The sequence below is a fragment of the Rhynchophorus ferrugineus genome, unplaced genomic scaffold (assembly GCF_030347505.1).
Source record: "Rhynchophorus ferrugineus isolate W39M unplaced genomic scaffold, kcgeb_rfMv2 rfM2, whole genome shotgun sequence".
NCBI classification, from domain to species: domain Eukaryota; kingdom Metazoa; phylum Arthropoda; class Insecta; order Coleoptera; family Curculionidae; genus Rhynchophorus; species Rhynchophorus ferrugineus.
In genome coordinates, this window is record NW_027472581.1 from 27,000,668 (window position 1) to 27,012,705 (window position 12,038).

Genomic DNA, 12,038 nt, shown 5'->3' on the forward strand with positions numbered 1-12,038 from the left:
TCATATCATCAACTTCTTCGTCAGAACTTAAAGGTTCCAACAAATCTGGCATTTTATACGAACACAACATATCATTGTATATATCCTCATCGACACTATCGTCGGTTTCACTATCAGAGCTCTCTTGTATTTGCTCAGATGTTCGATAAATTTCATGGCCCTTGGGCTTATATACTAATCCTTCAATTCCGGAAAACTCACAGGACTCTTTAGTATTATATGCTACTTCCCATTCCATGTCGATCTTTATTTGATTGCCCACCTGACTGTCATTTGTTGTTGATATGTTTAGTTGTGCACTCTGATGATGCGAGGCATACAGTGCGGGTAGTCTTCTGAGAGCGGTGAGTTTGATCCTATCGGGAAATTTGTTTTCTATTTCAATATTTGGTGATGTAGCATCATTATCTGTGCCAGAGTTAAAACTAAACTGGGTGCTATTATTAAAACTCATGTTGAACTATAAAAATAAGAATATAGTGTAGTTGTGAATGCGTTGCGGTAACTAACAAAACTGTGGATGAATTCAAGTAAACCGTGACTTAAATACTAAACAAAAGGGGCGGGGCAATTGTGTTTTAGGGTGCAATAAAACTACAAACCAACACAATGTCAAAGGAGAAACAATTTTATTATATTATAATACATAATAGCCAAAGACAAAAAGACAAAAATATTCAAGATAATAAACCTGTTATATTTTTTATAGTCATACATAATATACAATCTATATTTACCCAAAATAAGCATTTGTCTTCCATTAAAGATATTATATCATCAACTTCTTCGTCAGAACTTAAAGGTTCCAACAAATCTGGCATTTTATACGATTACAACATATCATTGTATATATCCTCATCGACACTATCGTCGGTTTCACTATCAGAGCCCTCTTGTATTTGCTCAGATGTTCGATAAATTTCATGGCCCTTGGGCTTATATACTAATCCTTCAATTCCGGAAAACTCACAGGACTCTTTAGTATTATATGCTACTTCCCATTCCATGTCGATCTTTATTTGATTGCCCACCTGACTGTCATTTGTTGTTGATATGTTTAGTTGTGCACTCTGATGATGCGAGGCATACAGTGCGGGTAGTCTTCTGAGAGCGGTGAGTTTGATCCTATCGGGAAATTTGTTTTCTATTTCAATATTTGTTGATGTAGCATCATTATCTGTGCCAGAGTTAAAACTAAACTGGGTGCTATTATTAAAACTCATGTTGAACTATAAAAATAAGAATATAGTGCAGTTGTAAATGCGTTGCGGTAACTAACAAAACTATGGATGAATTTAAGTAAACTGTGACTTAAATACTAAACAAAAGGGGTGGGGCAATTGTGTTTTAGGGTGCAATAAAACTACAAACCAACAAAATGTCAAAGGAGAAACCATTTTATTATATTATAATGCATAATAGCCGGAGACAAAAAGACAAAAATATTTAAGACAATAAACCTGTTATATTTTTTATAGTCATACATAATATTCAATCTATATTTAGCTAAATTAAGCATTTATCTTCCATTAAAGATATCATATCATCAACTTCTTCGTCAGAACTTAAAGGTTCCAACAAATCTGGCATTTTATACGAACACAACATATCATTGTATATATCCTCATCGACACTATCGTCGGTTTCACTATCAGAGCTCTCTTGTATTTGCTCAGATGTTCGATAAATTTCATGGCCCTTGGGCTTATATACTAATCCTTCAATTCCGGAAAACCCACAGGACTCTTTAGTATTATATGCTACTTCCCTTTCCATGTCGATCTTTATTTGATTGCCCACCTGACTGTCATTTGTTGTTGATATGTTTAGTTGTGCACTCTGATGATGCGAGGCATACAGTGCGGGTAGTCTTCTGAGAGCGGTGAGTTTGATCCTATCGGGAAATTTGTTTTCTATTTCAATATTTGGTGATGTAGCATCATTATCTGTGCCAGAGTTAAAGCTAAACTGGGTGCTATTATTAAAATTCATGTTGAACTATAAAAATAAGAATACAGTGCAGTTGTAAATGCGTTGCGGTAACTAACAAAACTATGGATGAATTTAAGTAAACCGTGACTTAAATACTAAACAAAAGGGGCGGGGCAATAGTGTTTTAGGGTGCAATAAAACTACAAACCAACACAATGTCAAAGGAGAAACCATTTTATTATATTATAATGCCTAATAGCCAAAGACAAAAAAAACAAAAATATACAAGATAATAAACCTGTTATATTTTTATAGTCATACATAATATACAATCTATATTTAGCTAAATTAAGCATTTATCTTCCATTAAAGATATCATATCATCAACTTCTTCGTCAGAACTTAAAGGTTCCAACAAATCTGGCATTTTATACGAACACAACATATCATTGTATATATCCTCATCGACACTATCGTCGGTTTCACTATCAGAGCTCTCTTGTATTTGCTCAGATGTTCGATAAATTTCATGGCCCTTGGGCTTATATACTAATCCTTCAATTCCGGAAAACTCACAGGACTCTTTAGTATTATATGCTACTTCCCATTCCATGTCGATCTTTATTTGATTGCCCACCTGACTGTCATTTGTTGTTGATATGTTTAGTTGTGCACTCTGATGATGCGAGGCATACAGTGCGGGTAGTCTTCTGAGAGCGGTGAGTTTGATCCTATCGGGAAATTTGTTTTCTATTTCAATATTTGGTGATGTAGCATCATTATCTGTGCCAGAGTTAAAGCTAAACTGGGTGCTATTATTAAAATTCATGTTGAACTATAAAAATAAGAATACAGTGCAGTTGTAAATGCGTTGCGGTAACTAACAAAACTATGGATGAATTTAAGTAAACCGTGACTTAAATACTAAACAAAAGGGGCGGGGCAATTGTGTTTTAGGGTGCAATAAAACTACAAACCAACACAATGTCAAAGGAGAAACCATTTTATTATATTATAATGCATAATAGCCAGAGACAAAAAGACAAAAATATTTAAGACAATAAACCTGTTATATTTTTTATAGTCATACATAATATTCAATCTATATTTAGCTAAATTAAGCATTTATCTTCCATTAAAGATATCATATCATCAACTTCTTCGTCAGAACTTAAAGGTTCCAACAAATCTGGCATTTTATACGAACACAACATATCATTGTATATATCCTCATCGACACTATCGTCGGTTTCACTATCAGAGCTCTCTTGTATTTGCTCAGATGTTCGATAAATTTCATGGCCCTTGGGCTTATATACTAATCCTTCAATTCCGGAAAACCCACAGGACTCTTTAGTATTATATTCTGCTTCCCATTCCATGTCGATCTTTATTTGATTGCCCACCTGACTGTCATTTGTTGTTGATATGTTTAGTTGTGCACTCTGATGATGCGAGGCATACAGTGCGGGTAGTCTTCTGAGAGCGGTGAGTTTGATCCTATCGGGAAATTTGTTTTCTATTTCAATATTTGGTGATGTAGCATCATTATCTGTGCCAGAGTTAAAGCTAAACTGGGTGCTATTATTAAAATTCATGTTGAACTATAAAAATAAGAATACAGAGCAGTTGTAAATGCGTTGCGGTAACTAACAAAACTATGGATGAATTTAAGTAAACCGTGACTTAAATACTAAACAAAAGGGGCGGGGCAATAGTGTTTTAGGGTGCAATAAAACTACAAACCAACACAATGTCAAAGGAGAAACCATTTTATTATATTATAATGCCAAATAGCCAAAGACAAAAAAACAAAAATATACAAGATAATAAACCTGTTATATTTTTATAGTCATACATAATATACAATCTATATTTAGCTAAATTAAGCATTTATCTTCCATTAAAGATATCATATCATCAACTTCTTCGTCAGAACTTAAAGGTTCCAACAAATCTGGCATTTTATACGAACACAACATATCATTGTATATATCCTCATCGACACTATCGTCGGTTTCACTATCAGAACCCTCTTGTATTTGCTCAGATGTTCGATAAAATTCATGGCCCTTGGGCTTATATACTAATCCTTCAATTCCGGAAAACTCACAGGACTCTTTAGTATTATATGCTACTTCCCATTCCATGTCGATCTTTATTTGATTGCCCACCTGACTGTCATTTGTTGTTGATATGTTTAGTTGTGCACTCTGATGATGCGAGGCATACAGTGCGGGTAGTCTTCTGAGAGCGGTGAGTTTGATCCTATCGGGAAATTTGTTTTCTATTTCAATATTTGTTGATGTAGCATCATTATCTGTGCCAGAGTTAAAACTAAACTGGGTGCTATTATTAAAACTCATGTTGAACTATAAAAATAAGAATATAGTGCAGTTGTAAATGCGTTGCGGTAACTAACAAAACTATGGATGAATTTAAGTAAACCGTGACTTAAATACTAAACAAAAGGGGCGGGGCAATTGTGTTTTAGGGTGCAATAAAACTACAAACCAACACAATGTCAAAGGAGAAACCATTTTATTATATTATAATGCATAATAGCCGGAGACAAAAAGACAAAAATATTTAAGACAATAAACCTGTTATATTTTTTATAGTCATACATAATATTCAATCTATATTTAGCTAAATTAAGCATTTATCTTCCATTAAAGATATCATATCATCAACTTCTTCGTCAGAACTTAAAGGTTCCAACAAATCTGGCATTTTATACGAACACAACATATCATTGTATATATCCTCATCGACACTATCGTCGGTTTCACTATCAGAGCTCTCTTGTATTTGCTCAGATGTTCGATAAATTTCATGGCCCTTGGGCTTATATACTAATCCTTCAATTCCGGAAAACTCACAGGACTCTTTAGTATTATATGCTACTTCCCATTCCATGTCGATCTTTATTTGATTGCCCACCTGACTGTCATTTGTTGTTGATATGTTTAGTTGTGCACTCTGATGATGCGAGGCATACAGTGCGGGTAGTCTTCTGAGAGCGGTGAGTTTGATCCTATCGGGAAATTTGTTTTCTATTTCAATATTTGGTGATGTAGCATCATTATCTGTGCCAGAGTTAAAGCTAAACTGGGTGCTATTATTAAAACTCATGTTGAACTATAAAAATAAGAATACAGTGCAGTTGTAGATGTGTTGCGGTAACTAACAAAACTATGGATGAATTTAAGTAAACCGTGACTTAAATACTAAACAAAAGGGGCGGGGCAATTGTGTTTTAGGGTGCAATAAAACTACAAACTAACACAATGTCAAAGGAGAAACCATTTTATTATATTATAATGCATAATAGCCAGAGACAAAAAGACAAAAATATTTAAGATAATAAACCTGTTATATTTTTTATAGTCATACATAATATACAATCTATATTTAGCTAAATTAAGCATTTATCTTCCATTAAAGATATCATATCATCAACTTCTTCGTCAGAACTTAAAGGTTCCAACAAATCTGGCATTTTATACGAACACAACATATCATTGTATATATCCTCATCGACACTATCGTCGGTTTCACTATCAGAGCTCTCTTGTATTTGCTCAGATGTTCGATAAATTTCATGGCCCTTGGGCTTATATACTAATCCTTCAATTCCGGAAAACCCACAGGACTCTTTAGTATTATATTCTGCTTCCCATTCCATGTCGGTCTTTATTTGATTGCCCACCTGACTGTCATTTGTTGTTGATATGTTTAGTTGTGCACTCTGATGATGCGAGGCATACAGTGCGGGTAGTCTTCTGAGAGCGGTGAGTTTGATCCTATCGGGAAATTTGTTTTTCTATTTCAATATATGTTGATGTAGCATCATTATCTGTGCCAGAGTTAAAACTAAACTGGGTGCTATTATTAAAACTCATGTTGAACTATAAAAATAAGAATATAGTGCAGTTGTAAATGCGTTGCGGTAACTAACAAAACTATGGATGAATTTAAGTAAATTGTAACTTAAATACTAAACAAAAGGGGCGGGGCAATTGTGTTTTAGGGTGCAATAAAACTACAAACCAACACAATGTCAAAGGAGAAACCATTTTATTATATTATAATGCCTAATAGCCAAAGACAAAAAAACAAAAATATACAAGATAATAAACCTGTTATATTTTTATAGTCATACATAATATACAATCTATATTTAGCTAAATTAAGCATTTATCTTCCATTAAAGATATCATATCATCAACTTCTTCGTCAGAACTTAAAGGTTCCAACAAATCTGGCATTTTATACGAACACAACATATCATTGTATATATCCTCATCCACACTATCGTCGGTTTCACTATCAGAACCCTCTTGTATTTGCTCAGATGTTCGATAAATTTCATGGCCCTTGGACTTATATACTAATCTTTCAATTCCGGAAAACTCACAGGACTCTTTAGTATTATATGCTACTTCCCATTCCATGTCGATCTTTATTTGATTGCCCACCTGACTGTCATTTGGTGTTGATATGTTTAGTTGTGCACTCTGATGATGCGAGGCATACAGTGCGGGTAGTCTTCTGAGAGCGGTGAGTTTGATCCTATCGGGAAATTTGTTTTCTATTTCAATATTTGGTGATGTAGCATCATTATCTGTGCCAGAGTTAAAGCTAAACTGGGTGCTATTATTAAAATTCATGTTGAACTATAAAAATAAGAATACAGTGCAGTTGTAAATGCGTTGCGGTAACTAACAAAACTATGGATGAATTTAAGTAAACCGTGACTTAAATACTAAACAAAAGGGGCGGGGCAATAGTGTTTTAGGGTGCAATAAAACTACAAACCAACACAATGTCAAAGGAGAAACCATTTTATTATATTACTAGCTGACCCGACAGACTTCGTCCTGTCAAAAAGATTTGTAATGTGGCAGTTTTTGTGCCTACGTATTTTAAAAAATTCTCCTGAACAGAACCATCACCCTGGTGATAGGGCGTTGTGAATAAAAAATAATTAAATAAAACATATATAAGGATTGAAAAGTAAGTAATCGCTTTATTGTTAATCATGTGAATCATAATTATTATTATTATTATCATTATATTGCTTTGTGGTATACGATGTTTTTTGTTTGATTACCTGGCGCATAGATAAACAAATCTGATGGTTTTCCAACACGGGAACAGGCAACATACAATTGACCATGTGAGAAACATGGGTTTTCTAGATTAATACCACAAACACTTAATGATTGCCCCTGGGACTTGTTTATAGTCATAGCAAAAGCAAGCCGTCAACATGTCTATAGGAAATTTGCCATTACCAATGTCAATGAGTTGTTTAGAGAATATGTTTCCAGATTGGTCATTTTGCAACTCGACACGCATATTCTTGCTTAAATGAAGTACTTTAACATGTTTCCACAAATTGGAGGACTTTAGACATGCATTGAGTTCATCAGCTGGCGTTGATCGTGGAATCACTGGCAATGTTTGACGAAAATCTCCTGCTAATAAAATCATTGCACCACCAAATCGGTTATTATTGCTACGTAGATCTTTTAAGGTTCTGTCTAAAGCCTCCAAAGATTTTTTATGTGCCATCGTGCATTCATCCCAAACAATCAATTTACATTGCTGCAAAACCTTTGCCATTGCAGAGTTCTTCGAAACGTTGCAGGTTGGAGTTTCATTGCTTTGCATATTTAATGGCAATTTTAGTGCTGAATGGGCTGTTCGACCACCTTCAAGCAAAGTTGCTGCGATTCCCGACGAAGCGAGTGCAAGTGCAATTTTATTTTGTGAGCGAATTGTTGCTAATATTAATGAAATAAAAAAAGTTTTTCCTGTACCACCAGGTGCATCTAAGAAATAAATCCCTCCAGTTTCATCATTTGTTACTTTCATAAGAGTTTCAAATACATACTTCTGTTGTTCATTTAACAGTGGAAGATTTGTTTGAATTTATTCTTTCAAAGCGTTGAGATCATACAGTCTTTCTCGATGCAACTCTTGGTTAAAAGCGTCATGCATTGGACGATTGGGCGCGGTCAGGCCTAATTGAATTAATAGTTTGTTTGACATTATCAAGCACATGTCCTCAATTGAAATCAATGCTTCATTGTAAATTTCTTCACTGATTTGTATATTTGGATTTCCCATTCTATTCCGTATTTGATACAAAATATCATCACACATATAATCTTTGTACTTCATCCACAAATCAATTGGGTTTGATGGGAAGCATGTAGATATGATTATAGAAAACAATGTTCGTATTTGATGAGTGTGTGATGATATTACAGCATCATTGAGAGTTTGATCCCAATGAGCGTCATTTTCAAGCAATTGCAAACGTTGACAGGCTTCTCTGTAGGATCCACACAATTCACCATCAACAGTTCGTAACTGTTGGAATGATGTTGGGCCACGTACATTGACTAATAGCAGTCGTAAATAAAAACATTCATCATTGCTTGGATGTACTGAATAAATCCGGCCAATCGCATCGGTGGAATATACATCTGTATATCCTGGAACTGGTTTTCCTTGTTTCCGTCGTATAAATCTCCTTGAGGATTGATTCCAGGTATAATATTTTGGCATTTCAGAATATAGCAATGTTTGTGCGAAATCATCGTTTTGGCATGTCTCAAAAAAACTGGTTAATGTAGTAGATGGTGGCTGAGCAGCTCTTTGTACTGCGTTCTGTGCTGTAAAATACACTCTTTGTCCATTTTCTAAATGCACAGCTAAGTGAACAACAGAAGGGTGTCTCTCATGAATAGGAAAAGAAAATATTCGCCAAACTGCTTCATTACTACTGACATAGCGGCCCATTTGGTATTGGGTAACTTCATCATTAGAATTCTCTGCACCAATTCCAATCACAGCCATATCACTCCCTTTGGTTACATATTTGCAAATGTATTTAATCGATTTCACTGAATGGCAAGATTCAACGTTGATGTGTGCTTTGAATGTCTTTGATAAAATAGGTGAATATGGAACAATCCAACGATTATCTATTTCAATATCTTGTTAATTTAATTTGACAATTGTTGATTTTCCATTGTCTGCTGTCGATCTGCGACGATACAATGGATAACCGTCATTACCAGTAATTGTTTCCGATATTAATGTCCGTGGATATCGTTTTGAACATTTACCATCCATCATACACGGTGAATTTTGATTAAGAGTTCCACAGGGACCATGTATCATGTTTTTGATAACTACCTCATGCAATCCAGGATCTACTTGTACATTAGGGATTTCAGCTGATATCACTGCATCAACTTCATTTGGCCTTATCTTTTCAACCAACCAAATCAAAATGTGTGCATGTGGCAATCCTCGTTTCTGCCACTCCACAGAATACATCCAGCAGCGTGTCTCACCAAACACATTATGTTTTACGATGAAATTCATTAAAGATTTCAACTTTTGTCTAAAGACTCTGGCTGTAATATCATGACGATCAATGGATGATTTCCCAGGTAATAACTCCTGCTTAATTTCTATCCATTGCGGATTGAATGTAAATGTGATGAACAAATCTGCTGTACCATAATGACGAACATACGACATGGCATCTTGAGCATATTCGTGCATATGCCGAGGGCTTCCGATGTATGTTGCTGGAAGAATAGTCATCCGACCGACATTCTGTGCATTTCCATCAGTATTAATCGCATCTCGAAGGTGAATATACTCTTCAGATCGGAGTTTGGTTTGATTCAACCTGATGAATGTTAATCTCTCCGTTTCAATTTTAACATACATGTCATCAACATATTTGTGATATAATCGCCGACATTTCAATATGTGATTATCTGCATTTTCCCGAATCATTAGGCGGTATGAATAATAGTTCATTGAACTGACTTTTTTGTTGGTTTCAGAACCTGTAAACAGATTTTGTTTTAATAACATTCAAATATAAAATTAAAATACATAATATAGTGACTGAGATATTATCGCCATAGCTAAACTAATATTTTAGTTACCTGTAATGGGATTTATCATTTTTATTGATAAATCGTAGCCATCTTCACCTTGCCAAAATATAATGGGATATTGCAGTGCATCATATGAGCGGTGTGTTTCCTTTATAGGTTGTAATTGAAAATTCCGACGATGTAAAACAATATCACGGGATTCCAAGTTTTCTCCAACTACAACGATAGCAACTTCATCAATAGTTGGTGCATTAAAACGTCTTGTATGTTGACCTGCAGGTGTTTTATCAGCTCTGATTACAATTTTGTGATTATCGGATGGCATCAGATCCAGGGCAGTTTTAAACAATATAATCAATTGATTGTGTTGATGAAATAAAGTTTGTAATTGTTCTACAATAGACCTTTTTACTAAATTGTTATGTGCACAACGCAGATCAATTTCTTGTGGTGAATTGCCCATAAAATAAATTTGCAGGAATTTGTTGTCGCTATCTGACACTGGTAACAGTGAACCTGCTCTGTGATATATTTGCCCTTGTATCTGTAAATAAAAAAAATATTATGGTGTGGTATAAATTAATGGATTGTCAATGATCAAACTTAAATAATATTTGATCTTAAAAAGTATATATTTAGTTTTAACTAATATCTATCAAATATAAAATATAATAAAAGTGTCACTGAAACTGAATCACCATATAATATGATGACTAAGTGATATATTTCGTAATGATTAAGAAATTGAAGATTAGTAACACATCTTAACTTTGGTGACAGAAAATTTTGTTCGCTAAAATAATTATGAGTAACTGCTATAATACATACCTTGAAAGTTGGCATAAAATTTTCCCGAACTGCATTTGTTGCCCCAAATGAAGTCATTTGAAAGCAATTGTTATATTGTTGAATATGTGTCAAAAAGTGTATAGAATCTGTTCCTATTCCTGAAACCAATGAGTACAATGGTTCTGGTGGTGGATCCAATTGTATCAATTTCACTTTACCATTTGCGCAACACAATCCATTGGCATCGTTTTTGTATTTTAATGCCATACAGTGTGAGCAAACCAAGTTCATAGAACCAATAACAACACATTGGTAGTTACTGTAGTCAATTGACACATCGTAACTGAAAGCAGCTGGATTCAAACTTGCGCGATTATTAGTTGAATGTCGCGCTCGCGCTTCACGCGAATCAAATATAAATTATTTTTTCACTAATCACGAACTAAACAAACACTAACTAACTAAACACTCTGCACAAAACACGATATACGAATTTGTTTCGTGTATCACTTGACAATTCATCTGTCATCTGTCAAAAGTCATCTGTAACAGACAACTTTTTTTTTTAATTTGATATGACTTGAACTCAAATCCTTTTAAGCCGTACAAATTGTTTTATTTATTTAAAATTTGAATTAAATTTTAAACAAATAAAAAATTTTAAATAAATAAAACAATTCGTACGGATTAAAAGGATTTGAGTTCAAGTCATATCAAATTTAAAAAAAAAAAGTTGTCTGTTACAGATGACTTTTGACAGATGACAGATGAATTGTCAACTGATACACGAAACAAATTCAAACAAAAAGGGCTATTTTTAGGGTTTTTCCAGCAATAATTCTAATTTTTCTCGCCGTAAAAACCATCCCTGAACTTCAACGAACATTTTAAAAAAAGATTTGGCCAAATTGGTCCAGGCGTTGTTGAGTTATGCGCTTAGGAACATATTTTGCGATTCATTTTTATATATAAGATAATGCCTAATAGCCAAAGACAAAAAAACAAAAATATACAAGATAATAAACCTGTTATATTTTTATAGTCATACATAATATACAATCTATATTTAGCTAAATTAAGCATTTATCTTCCATTAAAGATATCATATCATCAACTTCTTCGTCAGAACTTAAAGGTTCCAACAAATCTGGCATTTTATACGAACACAACATATCATTGTATATATCCTCATCGACACTATCGTCGGTTTCACTATCAGAACCCTCTTGTATTTGCTCAGATGTTCGATAAATTTCATGGCCCTTGGGCTTATATACTAATCCTTCAATTCCGGAAAACTCACAGGACTCTTTAGTATTATATGCTACTTCCCATTCCATGTCGATCTTTATTTGATTGCCCACCTGACTGTCATTTGGT

General features: G+C 34.1%; 1 protein-coding gene across 2 annotated transcripts; it reads right to left on the reverse strand.

Annotated features, from left to right (window-relative positions):
- Positions 1 to 6,944: 6,944 nt before the first annotated feature.
- On the reverse strand, positions 6,945 to 11,195 carry LOC143191713 (uncharacterized). 2 transcript variants are annotated; one of them, XM_076397073.1, is made up of 4 exons: positions 10,698 to 11,195; positions 10,143 to 10,413; positions 9,918 to 10,085; positions 6,945 to 9,815 (listed from the first exon to the last, which is right to left on the reverse strand). In XM_076397073.1, the coding sequence occupies exons 1-4, from the start codon at positions 10,947 to 10,949 to the stop codon at positions 8,950 to 8,952; spliced, it is 1,557 nt and encodes a 518-aa protein (XP_076253188.1). In that variant the 5' UTR covers positions 10,950 to 11,195; the 3' UTR covers positions 6,945 to 8,949. The 2 variants fall into 2 exon arrangements, with proteins under 2 accessions (XP_076253188.1, XP_076253187.1); XM_076397072.1 differs by having other exon boundaries at positions 9,918 to 10,413.
- Between the last annotated feature and the right edge of the window lie 843 nt (positions 11,196 to 12,038).